A 27,185-nucleotide genomic window follows, 5' to 3' on the forward strand; every position below is an offset into this window, starting at 1 on the left:
CGGTGGGTCTGTAGGCGAGGGTGCCGCGCAGTGTGGTCCTGGGGCTGGTCTGGATCTGGAAGTGGAGGTGTTGTGTTGGAGAGGGGGGGTCGCTCATGCTGGAGGTGGATAGTCGGAGAGAGCTCTTGTGAGTCCTCCTCCTGGGCGGTGGGGGCAGTTCTCTCACTGGATCTTGAATGGGAGGGTGGTGACTATGTCTGGTGCAGAGGTGGTGTTGGTCCAGGTTTCTGTAAAGAAAGACGTCGGGCAAGAGAGTGTCAAACAGGTCCCAGATCTCTACGGTGTGTGTGTAGGGAGCGCACGTTGAGGAGGATGCATGTCAGGGCTTCGGGAGTGCGCGTGTCAGGCGAGGGGTCGGTGGTTGTGGGGGCGATGTCGATGGTGAAGGATTGTCGGCAGGAGAACTGGCCATGGGTGGTGTTCGGTGTAGAACTTTGGCAGTTGTTGTTTCTTCCGGGGTGGAGTCTGTGGAGAGCAGCGGAGTTGTAGCGGTGGGGGCTCGTAGATCCAGGGTTTCTGGCATTCGCCACGGTCAGGTCACGGACAGGCTTGCCTTATGCGCTCCTTTGGAGCGCTCACGGCACGTGTCCGCTGCGCGACTGTGCAGCGGCCGCCATTAAGTAGGGGAGGGATATGCAGCTGGGAGCGGTCAGGAGGCAGCGGCAGGAAACCTAAAGAAAACAGAACAAAATGGATGGGCACAGGGACAGAGTCCAAAAAACGAATGCAACAGAAATGGGCACAAAGTACGTACAAAAAACGAGAGCAACAGAATGGGCACAAAGATAGAATGACCTTAATGGAAGTGAAAGAAACCAGCAACAATGCAGAGCGGTCTCAAACCCTACCTGGGTGGGGATCTGTGGATCAGCAGCGGAGCACAGCAAAGCGGAGCTGCTGGGGAGAGAGCGGGCCTCAGACCGAGGGTCAGCGGTCTTGCACGCGCTCCCCCACAGCAGTCGCCATTAAGTATTAATAATTCCCAGTAACTGCATGAACACTCGAGCTGGTAATGAGTGTTGAGGCGGAAACTGGGAGAGCAGGGCCTGTATATTTCGGGCTCTTACTGGTATTGGGATAGGCTATCAAACAGGGAATTGTAAGCGAGGGTCTCAAGGCGCGATTAGAGAGGGGGAGGGGGGGGGATAGGCAGGGTCTGCAGTTCGGCTAAACAGAAGAGCAAGGACTTGAGGGTCTTCCTGAAGGTGTGCAGGGAGGGGGTACGTCTGATGTCTGCCGGTAGCTCTGGCTCTGTGGATGCGCGGGGTTTCGGCCAGTGCGAGGTTGGAAGATGAGGGTTATTTTGGGTACGTGGAAGAAGATTCTGTCGTTGAGGTATTTGGGTCTGTTGTTGTGTAGGCATTTGTAGGCGTGAGTGAGGATTTTGATATGGACTTCTCCACGGGGAGCCAGTGGAGACTTCATAGGTGTTGGCTGATGTGCTCGTGTTATGGGATGCCGAGGACGAGTCTGGCGGCGGTGTTCTGTATTGTTTGGAGTTTACGGAGTAGGGACTTTTTGATGCCGGCATAGTGTGCGTTTCCATAGTCCAGTCTGCTGGTGATGAGTGCGTGGGTGACTGTCTTCCTTGACTCAGGGGGGATCCACTTGAAGTTCTTACGGAGGGTGTTGAAGCAGCTGGAGGTGACGGTGTTGACCTGTCGGTTCATGGTGAGTGATGAGTCTAATAAGATGCAGAGGTTCTTGGCGTGGTCTGAGGGGAAAGGTGGGCTTCCGAGGGTGGTTGGCCACCAGGTGCTGTCCCATGCAGAAGTGGTGGTACTGAGGACGAGGACTTCGGTCTCCTCGGCGTTGAGCTTCAGGCAGCTGTTGGTCATCCAGACTGCGACGTCATACATTCCTTTCTGGAAGTGGAGTTTGGCAGTGGTGTGGTCTTTGCTGAGGGAGAGGATGAACTGGGTGTTGTCGGCGTAAGATAAGATGTTGAGGCCGTGTTGTTGGATGATGTCTGCGAGGGGGCCATGAGAGGGTGGGGCTCAGGTATGAACCCTGTGGGACTCCGCAGGCGATTTTCGTGGAGGCGGAGAGGAAGGGTGGGAGTCTGATCCTTTGGCTTCTTCTGGTGAGGAACGAGCAGATCCAGTCCAGGGCTGTTCCTTGTATGCCTGCGTCGTGTAGTCTGGCGACTAGTGTGCGGTGGGATACTGTGTCGAAGGCTGCTGATAGGCAGAGTGGCCTTGTTCCAGGAGGGTGCAGATGTCATCTGTGGCGGCGAGCAGGTCTGTCTCGGTGCGGTTATTGCTTCGGAATCCGGATTGGGACAGATCGAGGACGGCGTTCTCTTCAATGAATTGTGTCAGTTTCCTGTTGACTGTTTTCTCTGCAACTTTGGCAGCGAAGGGGAGGAGGCAGATGGGCCGATAGTTCTTGAGGTCGGTGGGGTCAGCTGTGGGCTTCTTGAGCAGAGGTCAGACTTCTGCGTGCTTCCAGTTGTCTGGGAAGGTGCCTGTTTTGAAGGTGGTGTTGACGGTGCGTTGTAGTTCAGGTGCAATGGCGGACGCAGCTCTGTGGTAGATGTGAGGGGGGCAGGGGTCGGTGGGGGCGTCAGAGTGGATGCTTTTCATGGTCAAGGAGGTGTCATCAGCCGTGATCGGTGTCCAGTTGGAGATGGTGGTCTGGCTGGTGTTTCTGGGGGGCGGGGGCCATCCGTGGCACCTGTTGGATGGTCGAAGTTGTCGTAGAGGTTTTTGATCTTGAGGTGGAAATAGGTTCCAAGCTTGTCGCAGATGTCTTGGTGTGAGAAAGTTCCCTCTTTCTTGCATGGTATGCCCCCACTTTTTGCCGAATTGCGGATGTACTTTGAGTGTGCCCTGGGCTCCTGCCAATCAGGTACCCAGGGCCAGTGTTCCTTCCCTTAACCTGCTTGAAGCCTAAACCCAATTGGCATCTCTGGCCACATGTCAGCCCCTGGTAAATGGTACCACAGGTACCCAGGGCCCTGTGACCAGAGAAGGTCTCTAAGGGCTGCAGCCCTTATTGTGCCACCCTTGCAGGCTGCGTGTCTTGGTGCAGAACAAAACTAAGAGTCGACATGGCACACACCCCTGTGGGCCATGCCCACAAACCACTGCCCTGACATACATCAGTCACCCCTCTAGCTGGGTGCCCTATGCCAGTGGTGAGGGTACAGGTGCATGAGCCCTTTACCCCTACAGTGCCCAGGTCCATTCCTGGGCCCTGTAAGTGCAGTGTTGCCATTAAGAGTATATGGAGCTGGGAGTTTGTCATTACGAACTCCACAGCACCATAATGGCTACACTGAAGACTGGGAAGTTTGGTATCAAACTTCTCAGCACATTAAACCCACACTGATGCCAGTGTGGGATTTAATGTAAAATGCACGACAGCGTGCATCTTAGAGATGCCTCCTGAAATTCGATCAACTTCTAGTGACCTGACTGAGTGGCAAACAAAATATACAACACTAAACCCCTCATTACATATTCACATCCAATATTGGTTAATCCAAACTATCCCTCTGAGATAACAATGTTTTTTATATAAAAGATTATTTTGTTTTTATTATCAAAAATAGTCAACAAGTACTTATTTCTTTCAATTATTTTAAGGTACATACATATAAATGAAATTCAACTAGAGATTTATTTTATACACAGGAGCTCCCAATGAGGGGGGAACACTCCAATTAATTGAGGTACAAGTCTCCACGTAGAACAAAAAGGAAAAAACACTCAAAAGGTCACAGTTTAACAAAAAAAATACATTACAATTATTAACACCATAAACAATTCAGACAACACAATGGCGCCGACGCACGTGCGGAAATCCCATGTACCGTCCATCACGGCGCTGATGTAGTATGGTCTTTTTAATGTTAGAAGACTTAATATGTTTAACAAATACGACTTTTTTTTTAAAATAATGTTCTTATACTCCGTTAATTACATCCAATCATCTCTGTAGGGACAGATATAACTTAATCAATCCTTTAGTTAATAATTTTTACAAAATTAACAAACTTTTTTTATATTAAATTAATACTGTGAGTCCTGAAAGACATTCAGTGTCAAACCTGATTGAGTGGCTGCGTAGGCTGCCAACACTATACATGTTTCTGGACCACTGCGTCGAGAGCCTGCTGCTCTTCGAGGCCTGAAACAATGCATATCCTGGGACAAGGTGCCAACACTCCTCCCCGAGGATGGGCAAGGTTCACAAAGGAGAAGCTTCAAAGGCATGCCGCCTTAGTGAGCCTCTCCAGACCATTTGCTGCTTTCAGCAACTGGTCCCCACTGGTTCTACGCCCCACTTTGGGCAGGAGAACCGGCGGGAAAACCAAGTGAGGAAGGGAGGTGTGCCCACCTCTGCCAACTCCACCCCTCAGGCGGGGGAGGCAAGGTGAAGCACAACCTAGAGTCCCCGCTATCTTGAGGATGGGGGGACCCAGCCAACCAGGGACATGCTTCTGCCCCCCTTCTACAGGAGAGTGGCAGAATAGGGGGTGTACCCACCCCAGGGAAGCGACCCATTGGTCCCTGCCCTTTACCTACCTGTAAAGCCCCTAATTTTAGTATTTAGGGGGCACCCTGAATCTTGCTTCCTCAGATTAGAAACCCCAAGAAAAGATAAGAAGGACCGAAGAGCCGTGCAGAGCTAACAAGAGGACAACGCCCACTGACTTGGCCCCAGCCCTACAGGCCCATCTCCCCTCGAACCTGCTCCTGCAAAATCCCGGCGTGTCCTGCAGCCAGCAATCTCACAAACCCCGGAGGACCTGCCTGCCTTCACTTCGACTATCTACCGAGAACACCGAACATGTTTAAACGGCAGCTTCTGGTGCCAGCCAGAAACCGTGAATCCAGCACACTCTGCACCCGCCGACCCCGGTCCAAACTAGAGTGTAACACCACCATGAGGAGGTCCCCCCCCCCCAATGATCCTGACCCAAGATCCGGTGACCCCTGACCTGCCTCAAGCCTCCAGATGACACCTGCAGCCTCAAATCAGAAGACCCATCCCTACCGCGACCAGAGCGGGTAAGAAAATCAGACACGAAAATGCACCCCTGCACCCGATACCCCACAGCCCTGTGTGCCCAAACCAGCGGTGCCTAGCCAACCCACGACATCCCAACTTACCCCTCAAAGTGGTGGTCGCACCCAAAAGGTCTTCATCCCCGAGCCTGCAGCCTTTCATCAAACCGGAGAATCTCCATAGAAAACCACAGGGCACCCGATACCGAAACAGCACTCTGCACCCGGGCGCCCCAGTGCCGCTGAGGGTGCACTTTTGGTGCCTACTTGTTTTCCCCTGTGCCCCGACCTAAACCCTAGAAGCTTTGCTCCCAAAGCCGTGTGGCCTGCTAGCCAGCAGCCACCAACCGGAGACCCCCTGTCCCCCATAGGATAACATTGGGTCTCAACACTGCACCCGGCCGCCCTAGTGCCGGTGAGGGTGCAACAGTGCATCACTGACCCTGGGGGACCCCTCAGTCATTTAATTACATGCAAACTGATAACCTGTTTTTCTTCCATAGAGTAACATTGACAATTTTCTTTCGAAAAAAACAACTAAGTGAGGAGTTTTGAAAACTTGAAATATTGTTTAAAAATCGTAACAGTAACCTAAACGCATTTTCTCAACTGTTTTCAGGGAATGTCCCAGTGCTGAATCTAGGCATCCAGCTCGGAGTTCGAAAAAGTATTGTAAAAGTTACTTGCAATTATTAAAAAAGTTAATTCATTTGAATGTACTATACCTGCTAAGTGTTGCAATCTGCTTCCTTAACTGTAAACCAAAACCAGTATAATTCCTACTGCAATTTTGAACTGTGTTCCCACAACTACTTTATTACTGCCAAGTATTTTTATGCTTAACTATACCAGGCTTGCTTGGTTCTAGAATTAAAACAGTATATTTTTTCTATACAAAAACAATTGGCCTAGAGTTCAGTTTTTTTTTTATAAACAATTTTATTAAAGATAAAGCACAGTCATCATTATAATATCACATTGTGGTTCAAAGTCCATAAATTAGAGTATGTTGACGTTTGTTTGCTACAAATATTAAGGATTTAGAGGGTCACCAATTCCAGTTCTTCTCATCGCCACATCTTCTGTTGGAGAAGTGCAAATTACCCCCCCCCCCCCCCCCCCCACAAGGCGTTCCATCCTCCCCATTCTTTATCCCCCTTTTTAGGGCAGCCTCTTTGTTTAAAGACGTCCACGATCATACATCTGTCCATCTCTGCCATCCATCCAATCGTCAGTGGCAGTTAATTGGATCCCAGAGCATTGCTGAGAGTTTAGTTCTTCAGTGTGTGAATTCATTTCCTGACTGAGTGTGTACATCAAATGCTTAACACTGTCCTCTGATACTGACTTATTGCTAGACCAAGCTACCACTTTAGAGAGTAAGGTTCTATCAAACTTTAACTTCTTCCTACCTCTGGGGACTCTTGGACTATACACACTGTACCTGACTTTGGTGCAGTATATATAGAGCCAGTTTCTTACAGTTGTGATGGGGTGATGTCTGTGGCTTCGCTGCGTAGGTTGGTGAATTCTTGAATGACACTGAAGAGTTCCGTGGAGTTGGCCAGGATTTTGTTGTGGATGAAGTTCCTCTTTGTGGCTCTGATCTGGTTGTGGTAAATCAGTCATGGCGTCCTTGTAGGTGGTGTGGTTTTCGGTTGTCTTGGTGTTTCTCCAGTTCTTCTCCAGGCATCTGCAGGTGCATCTGGCTTCTTTGGGAGCAGCGGTGAACCAGGTAGCTTTCCTGGGGCGTTGTCTGTCGGGGTTGCGTAGCGTGGCGAGCTGCTGTGCAGTTGGAGATCCTAGTGTGGAGTTCTCTGGCTGCGTCGTTTGCCCAGGTGTGGTTGTCTCGGGTGAGGTTGAAGTTAAGTTGCTAGTCAATAACCTTGCTCCAGTTCCTTCGTGGTGGGTGTGGGGTTGGTTTGGGTGCCTTGGGTTTGTTGATGGCGAAGTGTACGCAGTGGTGGTTGGTCCATGGCGGCTGCGTTGTGTGGCTGAATTGGACTCTGTTTCCTGCCACGAAGATGGGATAGAGGGTGTGTCCTGCTCTGTGGGTCGGTGTGATGAGTTTACGTCTGTTGCTGGCGAGGTTGTCACAAAGGATGGTGGAGTTTGGGTCGCTGGGGTTGTCGAGGTGGAAGTTCAGGTCTCCAATGAGTATGTAGTTTGCTAAGGCTATGGCGTGGGGGTGCAATGAAGTCAGTGATGGTGGAGGCTAGAGCTTTTTGTGTGTCTATAGTAGCTCCTAGATATGCTTGAGTGCTGGATGGCAGGAGATCAGATTTAAACAGATTCACTGTGAATCCTAGCTGGTGGAGCAACTGCACACTTTTTCGTGTATGGCGTAGACAGCTGTCGTGCGAGCTGGCTTTTATGAGCAAGTCGTCTAAGTATGGGAAGACGTGAATGAGTTGTCTTCATAGATGGGCTGCGACTACTTCCAAGCATTTTGTGAAAACCCTGGGTGCAGTTGTGACCGCAAATAGGAGCACCTTGAATTGATAATGCTGGCCCGCTACTACGAACCTGAGGTATTTGCGGTGTGCAGGGTGTATTGGGATATGAAAGTAGACGTCCTTTAAATCCAGAGTGGAGAGAAAGTCGCCTTGCTGAAAGAGCGGAAGCACTTGTTGGAGTGTCATCATATGTAAGTGGTTTGACTGAATGTATAAATTTAATTCTCTGAGGTCCAATATAGGCCTGAGAGAGGTGTCCTTTTTGGGAATTACAAAGTAGAGGAGTACACACCTGCCGTTTGGTATTGTAAAGGGACTGGTTCTATAGCACCTTTCTGTAACAGAGAGAGAACTTCTTGATTTAGAAGGGTGAGATGTTCTTGTGACACGAGGTGTGACCTTGGAGGGATGTTCGGTGGAGTGGTTTTGAGCTCCAGGCAGTAACCAGATTGGATAATTTGTAGAACCTATTTGTCTGATGTAATCAAATTCAAAATGGGTAGGAATTGGGAAAAGACGTCCCTCGACATGAGTGGAATGATTTGGGGGGTATGGAAAGGAAGTCACTGTTTGGTATTTGCAGGGGAAGTGCGAGTTGAATTACCTCTGCCTCTTCCCTTTCCATTGTTTCCTCTATACCCCTCTCTAAAGTAACCTCTTTTAGAGGGCAACTGATTAATGCCCTTATAAAAGGAGGAGGGATTTTCTGCAGATGTATTTTTGGCGCCACCCCTGTAAAATGATCAGAAGTATCTCCTGTTGGAAGCTGATTTTAAGCCCCCCCCCATGGACTTGGCAACCTCAGTATTTCATTTTTTCCAGCAAGGTATCAACAACTGGACCAAAAAGGTGTTTCGTCAAATGGTTGGTTAAGAATAGAGGCTTGCACTTCAGGTTTGAATCCTGAAATTCTTAACCAAGCATTCCTACAGAGCAGTACGCTAGTGTTTACTGCATGGGCTGCTGTGTCTGCTGCATCCAAGGCACATCTGATAGAGGTATTAGTTATGTGTTTACCTTCTTGAATAAGGTCATTAGCTCTGGACCTATGCTCCTCAGGAAGATATTGCTTGAGCTTCGAGCTCATCATAATGAGCCCCATCATATCTAGCTAATAGGGCTCAAACATTGGCAATGCGCCAATGATTAGCTGCTTGTGGCGCTACCGTTTTGCCCGAAGCATCAATCAATTTTGACTCTATTAGGAGGAAGGGCTTCACCTGTGGGATGTGAGTTCTTTTACAAGCATTGGAAACTACCAGAGAGTCCAAGGGCAACTGACCTTTAATATATATATGGGGTCAGTAGGTGCAGTTTTATACTTCTCTACCCTGGGAGGAATGATGCTTGCTTTAACAGGGTCTTTAAAGAGGTCATCAGTATGTTTAAGCATACCTTTTAGCTTTGGTAATGTTTGGGTAGCCCTCTGAGAGTAACTTTTCAAACAACAAAACCTTCTCTAAAGCCTCCTTATGTAATGCTAGTACACGATACTGTGCAGCTCTGTTAAGTAGGAGGAGAAGTGGGGTGACCTCTGACCCTCTGGGCCGGTCACCCCACGCACCGCGCACACTCCCCATGAGTGAGCCCAGGCTGCCCCCCGTTCCCGCCGAGTGCCGCCGCTGCCCGCAGCTGTGCTCCTGGCCCTAGACCGCTGTTGCTGCATTTGCCCTGTTTGCGCTGCGTTGTATTATCCCTGTGTTAATTTTGTTCTTTGTTTAATTTTGGTGTATTTCTCCCCCTGTTTGCCCCTTGTTGCGCCCAGCCCCTGCCGCGTTTCCCGCCCCCTCCCGCCGCTGCCCCCCTGCGGCCCCGCCCCCTTCCCTCTGTCGCCCTTCCCATTCGCCGCCCCGCTCCCGCCTCACAGCTGCTCCTCCCTCGCTCGGCCCCCCCATTCTCCACATATGGCAGAGTGGCAAACGCGCAGCGGGCGCGCCCTAAGCGCGCCGAAGGCGTGCCAAAAGTAAGCCCGTCTGTGCCCGTCCGTGTGAGAAAGTGGCTCTGTATATACTGTTCCCTAATAGGTACAGGGTGTACAGAGTCCACAGTCCCCCAGAGGCTGATAGAGGTCAAAGTTAGGTATGACCTTACTCTCAAAAGTGGTAGCTTGGTCGAGCAGTAAGGCAGTACCAGAGGACAGTGTAAAGCATTTATTGTACACACTCAGTCAGCAAATGGTTTCACACACTCAATAACTGAACTCTAGGCCAATGATTTGTATATATAAAATATATGCTTGTTTTATTTTTAGAACCACAAGGGGATAAAAATATACTTTCTCAGAATGAGAGGTTGAATATAAATACTTTTGTTTCAAGCAATAAATTTGTAAAACAGTCACAGTTGGTTGCAATAAACAATCCTATTTCCTAAACATAACAATGCATTGAGCTCAATGGTAAATTCAGGTTATTTGTAATAAATTACTTTTCAGATTACTTTTGGAATTCCAGGTCTGGATCCTAGAACCAGCCTGGGGTCAGTATTCAGAATCAAGTGATGAAAGTCGACTTAATAACTGTAATGATTTTTAGATAATATTTAGCTATTTCAAAAGTTAGCACTTAGAAAATATTTCACAGAAAACATTCAATGGATCTCTATGGCAAGAAATTCAAATTGCAGGTAGAGTACTTTATCGTTACTTTAGTAATCCAGGACTGGGTGCCTAGACCCAGGACTGGGGTCCTTATCAAAAGCAGGTAAGTAATTTCGTTTGCAGAAATGGTACGATTTTAAAAGAATATTTCAAATTTGCAAAAGTAGACACTTAGAAGAAATTTCACAGAAAAGCAGACAATGGTTTCCTATGGGAGAAAAATGAGTTAGAAGTAAGTATAGTTGTGAACACTTTTCAGAGTCAGGGCTGGGCACCAAGATCCAGCACTGGGAGCTCACCTAGGAGCAGGTGAGTAAATTCGTTTTTGTCACTTGGCTGATTTTTGGTGAATTTTTGCAGTTTTGAAAAGTTCACACTTAGAAGATTTTTGAAGAAAAAGCCAGTCAATGTTACCCTATGAGGAAAATGAAGTTAGCGGTTTAAGGGTAAGTACTCGACTGGTAATGTTGAAATTCCGGGCATGGACTCAGGGGTCCCCCAGTGTCAGGTAAGTACAGTTGGTTCACCCTCAGCGGTTTCAGGACGGCCGGGTGCAGAGAGAGTTGGGCCCAATGTTATCCTATGAGGGATAGGGGGGCCTTGGTTGGTGGCTGCTGTCTGGCAAGCCACGCGGCTGTGGGAGCTGGGCTCCTGGTCACTTACTCAGGGCAAGTGGGGAAGTAGGTTAGAGTAGAGAGGGCACTGCCAGGGCCACTCGGGCGGCTGGGTGCAGGGTGCTTTTGAGCCTTAGGGCGCTCAATGGAAATCAATGGGAATGTTCCGGTTTGGAAAGAGGCTGCAGGCTCGGGGACGAGGATGTTTCAGGTGCCACCACCACTTCGAGAGGTAAGTTGGGTAGTTGTAGGTTAGGTGGGTACCCCGGGATTGGGCACAGGGGGTCGCAGGGCGCCGGGTGCAGGGGTGCCTTTTGACGTCGGGAATCTTACCCTCTGGTTGATCGCGGCTGGGGTGGCACTTGGTTCTGAGGCTGCAGGCTTCTTCCGGGATGTCGAGGGGGGTCCTTGGGTGCCGGACTCGGGGTCACAGTCGCCGTGGGGTCGTCCTCAGGGTCTTTGTCCACTCCGGCACTGGCCAGGCTTGGCTGGTGCAGAGTGTGTTGGGTCCGCGGTCCCGGGCTGGTGCCAGGGATAGCAAGTAGGTTTCTTGAGTAGAGCCTCTACTCGTGGGAGTCCCAGGGGCTTAGAGCTAAAGGGTAGCCAGGTCCTCCGGGGTTGGTGAGGTTGCTGGCCACGTGGGATGCCGCGCTGGTGCAGGTTCGAGAGTCGACAGGCCGGTAGGGCTGGGGCCAAAGCAGTTGGTGTCTTCTTCTCTTTTTAGCAGCTGCAGGGCAGGTCTTTGTTCTTCTTGCTCTTCTTGTCGTTTTTCTATCTGGAATCTGGGGAAGGAAGGTTCAGGGGGCCCCTAAATACTAGATTTAGGGGCGTTACAGGTAGGTGAAGGCCAGGGACCAATGGGTCCTTGTCCTGGGGTGGGTACACCCCCTATCCTGCCTCTCTCCTGTGGGAGGGGGGCAGTAGCCTAATCCTGATAGGGTAGGGCCTCCCATCTTCAAGATGGCGAGAGCCCGGAGATGTGCTTCACCTCGCCTCCCCCACCTGAGGGGTGGGGTGGGCAGGCTGGCACATCCCCTGTCCTTGTATGGGGTTTCCGGCCAAGCTTCCCGCCAGAGTGGGGGGTTGCAGTGGCCTGGGGAAACTCCAACTGGCGGCATGCCTTTGAAGCTTCCCTTTGCTCATCCTGGGGGAGGAGATTTCTCACCTCACCCAGGATGTGCATTGTTGCAGGCCCGGGAGAGCAGGGGCTCTCCCACCCAGGGGTCCAGCAACGTGTCTGCTGTGTGGCAGCCTGGGCAGCCTCAGAGCAGACGTGGATTGCAAGTTAGCTGTAAGGGGGCATCTTCTAAGATGCCCTCTGGGGTGCTTAGTACATTAAATCCCACACTGGCATCAGTGTGGGTTCAATGTGCTGAGAAGTTTGATACCAAACTTCCCAGGCTTCAGTGTTGCCAATATGGTGCTGTGGAGCTCGTGTTTGACAAGCTCTCAGCACCATGTATTCTTAAATGACAGCACTGCACTTACAGTGCCCAGGAATGGACCCGGGTGCTGTAGGGGCACAGGGCTCCTGCTCCTGTGCCCACACCATAGGCGTAATGCACCCAGCTAGAGGGGTGGCTGGCATATGCCTTGGCAGTGTAGGTGATGGGCATGGTACACAGTGATGTGTGCCATGTCGACTCTTTGTTTTGTCCTGCACCCAGACACTCAGCCTGCAAGGGCAGTGTGTGTGTGTAAGGGTACAGGGCCTCTGAGGGTGGCACAATGAGTGCTGCAGCCCTTAGAGGCCTTCCCTGGTCACAAGGCCCTGGGTACCTAGGGTACCATTTACTAGGGGCTGACATGTGGCTAGGGTTTGCCAATTTGGAGTTTGTGTGGTTTAAGGAAGGAACATAGGCCCTGGGCACCTGATTGGCAGGAACCCAGGGTACACTCAATCGAAGTACATTCAGCAATTTAGCAAAAAGTGGGGGCATACCATGCAAGAAAGATGGCACTTTCTCACAGTCCGCGCCTGGACCGCACCCAGCGCCAGGACCCCTGGCCCCCACCGACGCAAGACGACCCGACAAACCTACGACACCGCGGCCCTCAACGCACTCAACACCAGCCGGACCCCCACCTGCTGCCGGGCCGCCCCGAAACGCTTCCACGGACCCTTCACCTGCACAACCTGCAAGTTCACCTGCCTCCGAACATGCACCGCGCCCGCCAAACCAAACCCCAGCAGCGACCTCAAGTGCATCCTGCTCAACACCCGCTCCGTCCACAGACACGCCGTCGAACTCTGGAACCTGCTCGACACAACATCACCAGACGTCGCGTTCCTCACTGAAACATGGATGAACGCCTCCTCAGCCCCCGACATCGCCATCGCCATCCCGGATGGATACAAGATCAGGAGGGACCGCGTCAACCAGACTGGGGGAGGCATCGCCATCGTCCACAAGAACACCATCCGCATAACGACCGCCGCCGACGACACCTACACCGCCGAACACCTCCACTTCCAGATTCACACCAACCCAAAGACGACCCTCAGAGGCACCCTCATCTACAGACCCCCTGGACCACGCACACAATTCAGCGAAGACATCACGGACTTCATCAGCCCACATGCCCTCCCCTCCGCCGACTACATCCTCCTAGGGGACCTCAACTTCCACCTGGAGAACAACAAGGACCGCAACACCGTCACCCTGTTGGACAACCTCGCCAACCTCGGACTCAAGCAACGGGTCAACACCCCCACCCACTACGCCGGCCACACGCTTGATCTAGTCTTTTCATCCAGCAAGCACATCGCCTTCAGCCACTCCACCGGACTCCACTGGACAGACCACAGCTGCGTCCACTTCAGCTTCAGAAAAACCACTACCCACCACCACCCGCAACAGGTTCCTCACAGAAGCTGGAGCAAGATCACCGCCGACCAACTCACCACCTCCTTCAGCCAGAACCCGGACCCCAACGAAGCAGCCCGCAACTTCACGCAGTGGGTGACCGCCTGCGCCAATGACCTCGCACCACTGAAGAACCCTCCCAGCAAACCCAGAAGCAAGAAGGCCCCCTGGTTCACCGACGAACTCAAGGACTCCAAGAAGACCTGCCGCACCCTCGAGAAAGCCTGGCTCCTCGACCAGACCACTGACAACATGACAGCCCTCAAACACGCCACCCGCAAGCACCACCAGCTCATCCGCCCCACCAAGAAGAAATCACTGAAGGATCGACTGGACAACAACGCCCGCGACAGCAAAGAACTCTTCAGCATCGTCAAGGAGTTCTCCAACCCCAGCACCGGCAACAACGACATCACCCCATCACAAGATCTCTGCGACTCCCTCGCCTCGTTCTTCCACCGCAAGATTGCCGACATCCACAACAGCTTCGGCGCACCATCCTCGCACCCAACCGTCGAACCAACGCACCCCACCGCCACCCTCCGCACCTGGACCGCCGTAACCACCGAAGACACAGCCCGCACGATGAACACCATCCACTCCGGATCTCCGACTAACCCCTGCCCCCACCAAGTCTTCAACAAGGCCGACTCCACCATCGCACCCCAACTCCGAGACGTCATCAACACCTCCTTCGACACCGCCACCTTCCCGGAGAGCTGGAAGCATGCCGAGCTCAGCGACCTACTGAAGAAACCAACAGCGGACCCCACCGACCTCAAAAACTTCCGCCCCATCTCGCTCCTCCCTTTTCCTGCCAAAGTCATCGAGAAGATCGCCAACAGACAGCTTGCCGCCTTCCTCGAGACGAATGGATCCCTCGACCCCTCGCAGTCCGGTTTCAGAGCCAACCACAGCACCGAGACCGCCCTCATCGCAGCCACAGACGACATCCGAGCCCTTCTCGACAACGGGGAAACAGCGGCACTCATCCTCCTGGACCTCTCCGTCGCGTTCGACACTGTCTGCCACCGCACCCTAGTCCAACGCCTCAGCAACACCGGCATCCAAGAGAAGGCACTGAAGTGGATCATCTCGTTCCTCGCTGGAAGAACACAGAGTCCGCCTCCCCCCGTTTCATTCCGAGGCCACCGAAGTCATCTGCGGCGTCCCGCAAGGATCATCACTCAGCCCCACCCTCATCAACGTCTACATGAGACCTCTCGCAGCCATCGTACGCCAACACAACCTCAACATCATATCCTCTCCCTCACCAGAGACCCCGACACCGCCAGAACCAGCCTCCACGAAGGGATGAAAGACGTCGCCGAGTGGATGAAGAACAGCCGCCTGAAACTGAACTCTGACAAGACGGAAGTCCTCATCCTAGGACCATCACCCTCCGCCTGGGACGACTCCTGGTGGCCCCCAGCCCTGGGCACCGCACCCAAGCCAACAGACCACGCACGCAACATGGGCTTCATCCTAGACTCCTCCCTCTCGATGACCAGACAAGTCAACGCCATCTCCTCTTCATGCTTCCACACCCTCCGCATGCTCCGCAAGATCTTCCGATGGATCCCGATCGAAACCAGGAAGACGGTCATCCAGGCCCTCGTCACCAGCCGTCTGGACTACGGAAACACCCTCTACGCCGGAACCATAGCCAAGCTACAGAAAAGACTAACGCATCCAGAACGCCTCCGCCCGACTCATCCTGGACATCCCTCGACGCAGCCACATCTCCGGCCACCTGAGGAACCTGCACTGGCTCCCCGTCAACAAGAGGATCACGTTCAGGCTCCTCACCCAAGCACACAAGTCTCTCCACAACCTGGGCCCCAAGTACCTCAACGACCGCCTGACCTTCCACACGCCCACCCGCCAGCTACGGTCCGCTAGCCTCGCCGCCGTACCACGCATCCGCAGAGCCACCGCCGGAGGCAGATCCTTCTCCTACCTGGCAGCCAGGACATGGAACTCCCTCCCCATCCACCTTCGGCTGACCCAGGACCACCTCGCCTTCAGGAGACAACTCAAGACCTGGCTGTTCGAGCAGTAGCTGCCCCCTTCCCCCATGAGCCTTGAGACCCTTCCTGGTGAGTAGCGCGCTATACAAATGTTATGATTGATTGATTGGAAGGATATAGGTCAGGATCACTATCAGGCTGTGGGTCAGTGTAATACTTTTCCCATGGGTCAGTATCCTGTAAGATATACTCATTACCATCCCCTGCTTCCTGTGGGTCAGGTGATAGTGGTGAAGGAGAATGTATGGGTGTAATGAGCAAGTTTGGATCAGTGGGTAAAGGAGGCGGAATATAAGGTAGAGAAGAGTTAGTACCCACATTTTTTTTCTTTAGAGGACTGTGGTAATCATCTGGTATGGCCAATTTCGGTTTTTCAGGCAATTTGGCATGATTATGTCCAGTTTCTGGATTAATCACAATTTCTTTTTGGTTCGGATTGGAAGGTAGAACTTCAGGCCTGTGGTTTAACTGGTTTCTTTAGATGCCGATTTTTGCATTAAAAGTTTTGACTAAATTTTCGGCTCTGAAGATTTCGGCTCTGAAGATTTAGCCTTCGATAACACTGGAATGGAGACCAGTAGGTGGTCGATTTCGATGCCGAAGGTTTTGGATCTGCACCGGCGTGTGGACGAGTAGAGCCCGAGCCGGAAGGATTTCCTTTGTGCCTCGGCGCCGAGCCTGAAGGCGGGGGGCTCAAAACTTTATTGGTGCTGACCCTGGCCCGAAGGAAGAGGGAACGGAGCCATTTTATGGAGGAGGTGGTAGGGAAAGGAAGTCTCTGTACTCAAGATCCATGGCCCGGTGTGAGGTCTTCGGTATCGGAGTCTGCTTCAGACATGGAGACGTGTTCCTACTCGAATTCGGCTTCTTGGGCGTGGGATTCTTCATGTTCGGAGTCCGATGAAATCCGACGCAGAGCCGCTTTGTTGATGCATTTTGTGACGTTGAGCAAGACGATCACGGAGTGTCTTCTTCGATCGAAACGACCGACATGTGTTGCAGACTTTCTCTTCGTGTTCACGTGGATAGGCAAAGGTTGCACACTTCCTGCAAGTCGGTGCGCGGAAACTTAGTGTGACACCCAGGACAGAATTTGAATGGAGTCCGTTCCATCGACTGCTATCGACCCCTGCTCGGTTAGGCTCATCGGCCCCCCCCCCCCCGAATTTTCTAATCGAAGGATTTCAAGTGTAAATGATACACGGGAATGGGAACGCAATTGATAAACAAATCGGTAAAGGGTAGTGGTTTGCGCGTCGAAGGGAGCCCGGATAACTGTGCCGAACCGGAGAGCAACAATTCACATCCAAACCCGATGGCGGAAAAAAACAATCCAACTATAGAGTCGATGCCCATGCGCACTATCACCTAAAGGAGTCACCTACCTCGTGACTGGAAAGACTTCTTCGAAGAAAAACAAAGAGCAAACATCCGGACCCAACACTAGATGGCGATCTATGCGTAGCATGTGACCTATAGCTCACATGCCTTCAACGCTGGGTTTCTGTTGCAGTAAACCTCCCACTTTTTGCCAGACTAGTGATGCACTTTTGACTTGGTGCCCAGGGTCTCTGCCAATCAGGTTCCCAGGGCCTGTGTTCTTTCCCCAAAACTAACCCAAACCCAATTGGGATCTCTGGCCACAGGTCAGCCCCTGGTAAATGGTACAACAGGTACCCAGGGCACTGTGACCAGGGAGACCTCTAAGGGATGCAGAACTTATTGTGCCACCCTTAGAGACGCTGTATCTTTCCACACACACACGCTGCCTTTGCAGTCTGCGTGTCTTGGTGCAGAACAAAGTGAAGAGTCGACATGGCACACATCACTGTGTGCCAGGCCTACAACCCACTGCCCTGGCATAGATCAGTCACCCCTCTAGCTGGGTGCCCTATACCAGTGGTAAGGGTACAGGTGCATGAGCCCTGTACCCCCACAGTGTCTAAGTCTATTCTTAGGCATTGTAAGTGCAGTGCTGCCATTAGGAGTCTATGGTGCTGGGTGTTTGTCATCACAAACTCCACAGCACCATAATGGCGACACTGAAAAGTGAGAAACTTCTCATCACATTAAACCCATACTGATGCCAGTGTGGGATTTAATAAAAAATGCACACATTTTTATCTTAGAGATGCCCTCTGAAAAACAACCTACCACTAGTGCCCAGGCTGAGTGGCTGCTTTCAGCTGCCACCACCAGACATGATTCTGGACCCCTGGGTCGAGAGCCTGCTGCTCTCGGGGGCCTGAAACACTGAACATCCTAGGACGAGGTGCCAAGCCTCCTCCCCCAGGATGGGCAGGGTTCACTAAGGCGAAGTTTCAAAGGCATGCCGCCTATGTGAGCTTCCCCAGATCAGTGAGGGAGAGAGAGGGCCCACCTCTGCCAACTCCACCCCTAAGATGGGGGAGGCGAGGTGAAGCACAACCTTGAGTCCCTGCCATCTTGAGGATGCTGGGACCCAGCCAACCAGGGAAAGGCTTATTCCCCCCCCTCCCACTGGAGGGTGGCATAATAGGGAGTGTACCCACCCCAGGGAAGGGACCCTATTGGTCTCAAACATTTACCTACCTGTAACACCCCTAAATCTAGTATTTATTTGTACCAGGAGAGGGACAAACAAGAGGAAGAAAAGCACACACAAGCCATTCCTTAAACAATGAAGCCATTCAATGTTAAGCAACGGACTGGCTCAAGCCTCACTGTAAGCTAACAATAGTCTTGCAACAGGTGGCACATGTGCTATTAGTGGAGACCTAAAAAGGACAATCCGAACAGGAGGCATAAGTGGGCACAATAACAGGGCATGGTCAAGCACATACTCCCACTTGTGCTTCATTGGCAGATGTTGGTGAAGAGATGCGGACTGGGTGCAGACATGCCAGTTCCCATTACAGCAGACTTCAAGACTTGAACTACAATAATCATTGTCTTACCTATGATGCATGATCTCTACAATGAGCAAAGACGGGAATTTCATTACTCAGTCTAACCACATTCATTTAAGACACTTTCACAAAAGGATAATGGGAATTTGACAGGGTTCATCAAATACAGCTATCTGAACCTCGTGTTCAAGGAAAATGGCACATTACAGGCATTTAACACAACTAGATGAAGATGCACAATCACAAGTCTGCACGCATTACAGACCAATTATAAACAGTCAGAACAAAGTATAGTATAATGGTAGCGCTCTTACCCGTGATGTGGTACCGCTCCACACAGGCACCAATAAGCTTCTCACAGATTCGAAACTTCTCCTGTACAAGGACTTCTTTAAGGGCGCTCTCTCGAAGCCCACGATTGTTCAGAGACTCGATCAGTTCATCTAGCTGACTAGAAGAGCCGTAATAGAACCAGCGATTTGGCCTGTTTACTGGCTGGGGGGGATCAACAGCAATAGGGGAAGAGGAAGTACTTTCAATAGAGTCCTGGGTATCTTCAATAGTAATAGGTTCTTCAGATTGCTCAGTTTTTTGGGATATGGAATTTGGTCTATGCATCAGCATATCTTCTGTCAAGCCAGTGTAGTCCTCTTCCACAAAGAGTCCTGGGACCGCAGCAAATATCCAGTAGCGTCGATAAAGGCGGTCCCGGCCTAAAGGAAATACATTGGTACATGTGGTGGCACTCTGGATCTTCTCCAGCAGTTCCTCCTCCTTGCACTGCAGCTCCTGCCTCCATGAGCCTTCTTCATCCGCACTCAGAGGCTCCGGTACTTCGCCTTCCGGGTCTTGGCACATGGCCTTCGAGCAATTCGGATTTTTATTTCCTGGAACAAGAAAAAAATATTACAACAATATAAAGGTAGTTTTAGTCCACTTAATGCAAAAGTAACAAACATCCACTGTTCAGCGCAAATCATGGTAAACTCTTCAGGAGAAGATCTACGACGATCGTGGCCTCAAAAACATAGCAAACCCAATGCCTCTCGGGTGACACCATTGCGCAAGATTACAGTTAAAGTGATAAACTGGATTTTTGTAATTATTAGATTGGTTCATATTAAAAAGTAAGAACAAAAATAAGCTGACATTCCAGTAGTGACAGCAGCATATATTGGGTGGGGGGTACACAAGATAGATCAACAATACCTCAAAGTGGAGAAGTGCAAGTCATCCAGGTTGCAGGCAGACTGCCACTGTGGAGGAGGTGGATGGGGGGGCACAAAATTAAACACCAAAGACCTATTTTCAACTTGTGCCTTATGAAGCTGTTGTGTATAATTCAGTGTGTCGTCCATAGATGGGGCTGTCTGTGCAACAGGATCAGTGGTGCCATGTTGTAGTGGGTATTCTGTGAGTGGGGCCCCAAATCTGTTTGGGTGTGACCAACTGCAGGGGTGTGGAATTTATTAAAATATCTACTTGTCCATCGGGCAGGTGCTTCATAAAACTACTTGTCCTGTAACAAAATCCACTTGTCCCTTTGGTGCCATGTTGTGTACCGACAGATAATGGCAGCAATCTCATTATATAAGAGCTCTTATATAGCCTCTCTGATTATGCCAGGGCTCATACCATAGTAGTGTTTGAATACTAGCAATCCCTTTATGTTGCTATGTTTCTGCAGATCTACATACTGGGACTGAAGGTAGTGGTAAACAATAGTTCCAGGATTGGAATGTCCTTTTGAGTCTGCAAACCTACTAACTTGCATGTTTTAAGGGTTTTCAACAACTCTTCTCTAATCTTTTCCAATACTGAGAAATGTTGTAAATTTACTCCTGACAATGGCAGAAGTAAACTTTCTTCCAGAGTTGGGAAAAAATTGGTTGAAGGGAAAATAAACTTGCAAACACTCAGGTTTTCGCATGAGCAAATCCACACATGCATATATGCTCATGCTAAAATGCAGTTCACAAATATTTTCTAGGAGCACTATCTCTTGCCCTACTGCTGTAAATTCTTGTGAATTGACGAAAGCCATATTGGTGCCCTTAAAGCAAGGACATATACCAAGGGTGCACTTTTGAGACTTTCTTTAATAATTGGGCCCCTAATTTGGTCTTACGTTAACCAGGACCTTTTGTGTTTACTAAAATTCTCTCTCTCTCTCTCTCTCTCTCTCTGTATCGGCTGGCTTCACGGCGAGTGACAGCATTCTGCTCTTTCACAAGGAGCATATCGGCACACAAATCATTTTTGTACAGTGCCAGTAACTAATGTGGCAGTGTGTGCTTTTTTGAGACCAATAGCAATTTTTGCTTTAGCCAATGTTTGTTATAATGGTGAGGGTCCGGTAGCTCTCACATCAATAAGGTTTTACAAAAACCATGCCAAAACAAGTCACGCAGTGCCAAAACTAAAAAGCTGACCACCATTTCAGACCTATTGGCTTTGCCAATGCTTGTTGTTTTAATGTTTCCCAAAATGTTATTGAAACTGGTTACACTGATGTGCTAATATGAATATTTTGGGGAATACTAGCATGCATCAAAACATTTTACTAAATGATGCTGAAATTTTACAGTAGTTTAGCACAGTGGTTCCCAAACATTTGACTCCCGAGGACCCCCATTGAGTCACTACTGGAAGCCCGGGACCCCCAAGGAATATGTATGATTTAAATTTCAAACATTAAAACAGTAATTCGAAAAAAAATAAACACACGTGTGCACAAAACAAATACTCGCATTACTGAGGAACTTAGTATTTTATATTGAAAGAACTAGCAAAAAAAGGAAACATGTTAATGGGAAGGTTGGTGCTGCATCTCCGTGACTAACTTTTAAATGGTTAGTTTTACTTCGCAGCACGAGGCTCCTGCTCCTGCCAGGGCCAGACTGGAAACCCAAAGCAGCCCTGGCAAATGATTTCAGACCAGTCCCCATACGGTGCACCCAAGTGCAGTGAGTGAGCCTGACCACTACACAGAGGGCTTTGGGAGGCTATCCCCCCCAGAACATTTTAGGAAACCATGGTGCATTCTACAACACATTTATCATTAGGTATTGTATTGTATTAGCTTTTAAAGAATAGTAATGAATATGCTACTTACCAGTATGCATCTGTTCTTGGCATGTAGGGCTGCTGACAATCATATCTGTGCATAGATCGCCGCCTAGTGTTGGGTCCGGATGATTGCACATTGTTGTCCTGGAAGAGTCTTCGAAGTATCACGAGATAGGTGGCTCCTCCCCTGGACTACAGTGCGCATGGGCATCCTCTCCATCCTTAGATTGTTTTTCGCCATTGTGGCAGTGATGGAGTAGATACAGAAAGTGATGACCATGCTATACAGTAATTCTGAGTGCTGCAGCCGCTACAGGCGCCGGGGAGGAGGGTGGGCGATATGAATGTCAGCAGCCCTACATGCCAAGAACAGATGCATACTGGTATGTAGCATATTCAGTTCGAGGCATGTGGGCTGCTGAATTCATATCTGTGCATAGATTATATATCGCAGTTCCTCCATTAGCGGCGGCTACCCGTGCCAGCTGCAGCAGTCTGAAAAAGAGTTTCGAGAACAGCCTGTCCTACAGCTGCCTGCTGTTTTGAGTGTACATCTACACAGTAGTGTTTGGTAAATGTATGTATAGTGGACCATGTGGCTGCTCTACATATTTTCTGTAAAGGAATGTTTCCTAGGAAAGCCATGGACGCCCCTAACTTTCGTGTTGGGTGGGCTCGTGGGGGAATCGTTAATGTGCGTTTAGCTTTTTGATAGCAAATTTGAATACATTTAACGATCCATCTGGCTATCCCTGCTTTGGAAATGGCGTTGCCCTTGTGTTGTGGAGAAAAGGCAACGAAAAGTTGTTTTGTTTTCCTAAAGTCCTTAGTTCTGTCTATATAGTACACGAGGGCCCTCTTTACATCTAGTGTATGGAGCATTCTCTCTGCGACATTTTGTGGATTTTGAAAGAAAACAGGCAGTTCAATAGTTTGATTCATGTGGAACTGCGATATCACTTTGGGCATGAATTTGGGGTTGGTACGTAGTACAACCCCGTTTGCGTGAACGGCTCTTGAATGGTTAGTGCCTGGAGTTCACTAACTCTTCTTAACGAAGTGATTGCCACTAAGAAAGCTACTTTCCAGGTGAGGAATTGAATCTCACATGAATGGAGAGGTTCAAAGGGTTGACCCATTAATCTGGTGAGGACCAAATTGAGGTTCCACACCGGTGCCGGTGGGTGTCTTGGGGGAACTACTCGTTTGAGTCCCTCCAAGAAGGCTTTGATGGCAGGCACTCTGAATAAAGAGAGGTGCTGCCTGTTTTGAAGATATGCCGCTATCGCGGTTAAATGGATACGTATTGAGTTGTATGCCAGATTGCATCGGTATAGGTGTAAGAGGTAACAGATGAGGTTTTGAATGGATGCGTCCAGCGGGTTAATGTCATTGTTGTTGCAGTAAATGACAAACCTCTTCCATTTAGCCGCATAGCAAGCTCTGGTCGTGGGTCTCCTGGCTTCTTTGATGATATCCATACAGTCAGGTGGCAGGTTTAGGTAGCCAAACTATGACCTCAGGACCCAGATTGCCAGGTTCAGCTGTTGCGGATCTGGGTGCTGAATTTCGCCATGGTTCTGCGTTAAAAGTGCGGGTTTGATCCGCAGCCTTTGATGCGGCACCACGGAAAGTTCTAGAAAGGTGGTGTACCATGGTTGGCGCACCCAAGTGGGAGCAACTAGGATGAGTGTTAGTGAGTGTTGTCGCAGTTTGCGTGCCACTAGCGGTATCAATGGCGCTGGGGGAAAAGCGTACGCAAATCTGCCGGACCAGTTCATCCATATCGCATTGCCCTGTGACTGCGGATGTGGGAACCTGGCGGCAAAGCTTTGGCATTTTGCGTTTTCGTTTGTGGCGAATAGGTCTATCTCTGGATGACCCCACTGTTGGAGTACGGTTGGAGTACTGACGGATGTAGCTCCCACTCGTGCATCTGGTGGCTGTGTCTGCTGAGCAGATCCGCCATCTGGTTGTCTTTGCCCGGGAGGTGTTCCGCCATGAGGAATATGTTCCTCTGAATGGCCCACTTCCACATGCTCTGAGCCAGATGAGACAACTGTGGAGAGTGTGTTCCTCCCTGCTTCTGTATGTAGTACATGGCAGTTGTGTTGTCCGTCCGGATCAACACGACTTTGTTGCACAAGTGTACTTTGAATGCCTTCATGGCTAGGAAGATTGCCATCAGTTCCAGAACGTTGATGTGCATCTTCTTTTGTTGCGTTGTCCATAGTCCCTGCACTGTGTAAGTGAGTACATGAGCTCCCCAACCCTGGAGAGAGGCGTCCGCCGTCAGTATTATTTGTGGAACAGGCTCTTGGAACGGTCGGCCCTTGCAAAGGTTTTGTGGATTCCACCAATGCAGAGAGTTGTATGCCCAACCCCTCACCAACACTAGGTCTTTTAATTGTCCGTGAGCCTGATTCCATTGACCTGCTAAGCACACCTGAAGCGGGCGCATATGTAGTCTCGCGTGCGGGACTATGAAAATGCAGGAGGCCATCATGCCTATCAACTGCATGAACACTCGCAGTTGTATGCTGTTGATCCTCACTAAATTTGGCTGAGCTGTGGCTGCCAGAGTGTTTATGGTCGCGCCCAGGTACTGTCGTACGTGTGCGGGTTGGAGATGTGATTTTGGGTAATTTAGTGAGAATCCCAGACTGTGAAGAAGGTGAATGGTGAGGGACATGTGGCTGGCACATTGCTGGGCTGACTTTGCCTGAACAAGCCAGTCGTCCAGGTAAGGGAAGACGTGAATGTGTTGTCTCCGTAGATGTGCAGCCACTGTTGCTAGGCACTTGGTAAAGACCCTGGGTGCTGTTGTTACTCCGAAGGGGAGAACTTTGAACTGATAGTGATGCCCCTGAATAGTGAACCTGAGATATTTCCTGTGTGATGGGTACGTGGAAATAAGCATCTTTCAAGTCCAGTGTGGCTAGGAAGTCTCCCTGACTGAGTAGCGGCAGAACCTGCTGTAGGGTGAGCATATGGAAATGCTCTGAGAGAATGTAGTGGTTGAGGGGTCTGAGGTCTAGTATAGGTCTGAGCGAACCGTCCTTTTTTGGGATTAAGAAGTACAGAGAGTACACCCCTGTCCCCTGTTGGTTGACGGGCATGACCTCTATTGCACCTTTTTGCAGCATACTTAGCACTTCCTGCTGCAATAAAGCCACGTGCTCTACGGACATAGGACGGTGCTTTGGCGGTATGTTGGGTGGAGTGGACGTTAATTCGAGACAGTAACCGTGCTGGATAATGTCCCTGACCCACCTGTCTGTGGTGATGGTTTTCCAGGCTGACGGGAACTGTTGGAGTCTCCCCCCGACAGGTGTTATGTGGTCGGGGGGCAGGGAGAGGGCGTCACTGTTTGTTTTTGGGGGGGAGGACCTGGTGTTGCCGTACCCACGTCCTCTGCCTTTGGTGCTGGAGCCACGATATCCACCTCTGGTGGTTTTATCATAGTTACTTTGTGTGCCCACTTTAGTGTACTGCTGCTGTGACCCCTGACCTCTAGCTGCTCCTCTATTCCCGGGGCGACGAAAGGAGCCACTACGAAACTGCTGCGTCTGCAGAGCCCCCATGGATTTCGCAGTGTCAGTGTCTTTTTTAATTTTCTCAAGGGTAGTGTTAACTTCAGGGCCAAATAAAAGTCTGGGTTGACTGGTTGATTTAAGATATTGTTCTGAATCTCAGGCTTGAAGCCTGAGATTCTCAACCATGCATGCCTCCTCAACATGACGTTTGTGTTGATTGCCCTCGCCGCAGTGTCGGCTGCATCCAGTGCGCACTTGATGGATGCATTGGTAAGGAGTTGTCCCTCTCTGATAAGGAGCTCCGCCGCCTCTTTATATTCATCTGGCAAATGTTGTACCAGTGATTCTAGTGTGTCGTAGTGGGACCTATCATAACGGGCCAGGAGTGCCTGTGTGTTGGCAATGCGCCAGATGTTTGCTGCTTGCGCTGCAATCCGTTTGCCTGATGTCTCCAGCACTTTGGACTCCTTATCTGGGGGAGGAGCATCACCCGTTGTTTGTGAGTGGGCTCTTTTGTGAGCATTAGCAACAACCATGGAGTCTAAAGGTAACTGACCCCTAATGTACATAGGGTCTCCGGGTGCAGGCTTGTATTTCTTTTCGATCCTGGGGTTCAGCACCCGTGCCCTGGTTGTTTCTTTAAAAATGTCTTTTGCAGGTTTTAGAACTCCCTTCAACATTGGCAGAGTTTTGACGGTTTTCTCAGAGGAGGCGAATGTGTCCACCAAGAAGTCTTCTTCGACAGTGTCAGAATGGAGTTCTACTCCATGATTGGCAGCAGCCCGTTCTATAAGGGCATTAAAGGCAGCAGTGTCCTCTGTGGGAGATGTCTTTATGTTATAAAGCTGCGTGTCATGGGTATCTGGTGCGGTACCCTGGTCGGTGGGGTCATCCCATGCCTGATCTGGGTCTTGCAGGTGATCATCAGGATCGATATCCCCAGGGTAGGTGGTATCATCCCCTACATAGTCCTCTCCTGTGTCTGCCGCTGAAGGCGTAGGAGAAAAGGACGGTGAATCCTGATGGAAAGGTTGAAAGTGTTCATGAAGCACTGGCTCTGATCCTGCCGGCAATTTGTGTTTGAGAGGAATTTTGTAGGAAGTCCAATCCCCTCTCTGGTGTGATTTTCCGCTTGCGGAGCATCAACCTACCAGTGTTGGCGTCGATAAATTGTGCCTGTGAAGGCTCGAAATCCGTTTGTCCAGTGGATGGGGACTGTGTTTGGCGGACACGTGTCCGAATCTCGAACATTTTCGGCGCCGTGGATGGCGGCAACCCAAACGTGATGTTGGCCGGCGCAGAGTGTGATTTCGCAGCCTTGTGCGTGTCGGGACCCGACGTAGAGTGGAGGGTTGCCCGTTCTCTGATGCGTTGCAACGATGCTGAGACCTGTTGCACGGTGAACGCAGATGGCTCCTTGGAACCGATCGGCACCTTGGAGATAGGCGTCGAAGCGGCATCCGACTTCTTTGCAGTCATGGGGTCATCGATCCGAAGAGAGGTATCGACGCTCGGTGGAGTCGATGACTTGGCAGGCGCCGCCGTCTTCGACGTTGACGCAGACGGGGTGGCCACCTTGACTTTGGTGGTTTGGGCCGTAATCGTCAGTGCCAGAGGCCGAGGTGCCTTGTGGGGACCGAGGGCCTTCTTCTTCGGCTCGGTACCCGTATCCGCTGCGGTGGGCTCGGCACCGAAATCCCTTTTTGCGCGTTCGGAGCCGATGACCTTTGCCGGCGTCGAAGGAGTGGAGGGTTTCGAGCCGATCACATCCAGTTTCACTTTCGGTTTCGATGGAACTGGTGCGATGGATGGTTTTGGTTTCGCTGAAGGGAATCCAGTCGTCTTCGATAATAATGGCTCTTGTGAAATGTTCGAGGCCGGGCCTGGAGGCAGGGCCAAAGAACCGTGAGATTGATCTTGGGTAAGGCCCGAAGGCGATCCCTCGACCTGAGCCTTTTGACGACTTATTTTTTCGGCCTCCGTATCGACGGGTTGGCCTAGCTCTTCGCTGGAGCTATCTTCCTCGGCCCCAAGGGCCTCATCGTAGTCTCCTACCTCTTCGACGACTTCTTCCACATCGTCGTCTTCCGATCGTGAGTCGTGTTCGGAAG

The 27,185-nt window shown here is 50.5% G+C and overlaps 1 protein-coding gene across 1 annotated transcript in view; it reads right to left on the reverse strand.

Moving 5' to 3' along the window:
• BAZ1A (bromodomain adjacent to zinc finger domain 1A) overlaps positions 1-27,185 on the reverse strand; it is a 758,495-nt gene that overhangs the window by 170,613 nt on the left and 560,697 nt on the right. The window contains exon 17 of the mRNA XM_085627428.1: positions 18,784-19,356. Within this exon, the coding sequence (XP_085483554.1) occupies positions 18,784-19,356 (573 nt within the window). The remainder of the gene's footprint in view (positions 1-18,783; positions 19,357-27,185) is intronic.

Source organism: Triturus cristatus, chromosome 9 (genome assembly GCF_964204655.1).
Source record: "Triturus cristatus chromosome 9, aTriCri1.1, whole genome shotgun sequence".
NCBI lineage: Eukaryota > Metazoa > Chordata > Amphibia > Caudata > Salamandridae > Triturus > Triturus cristatus.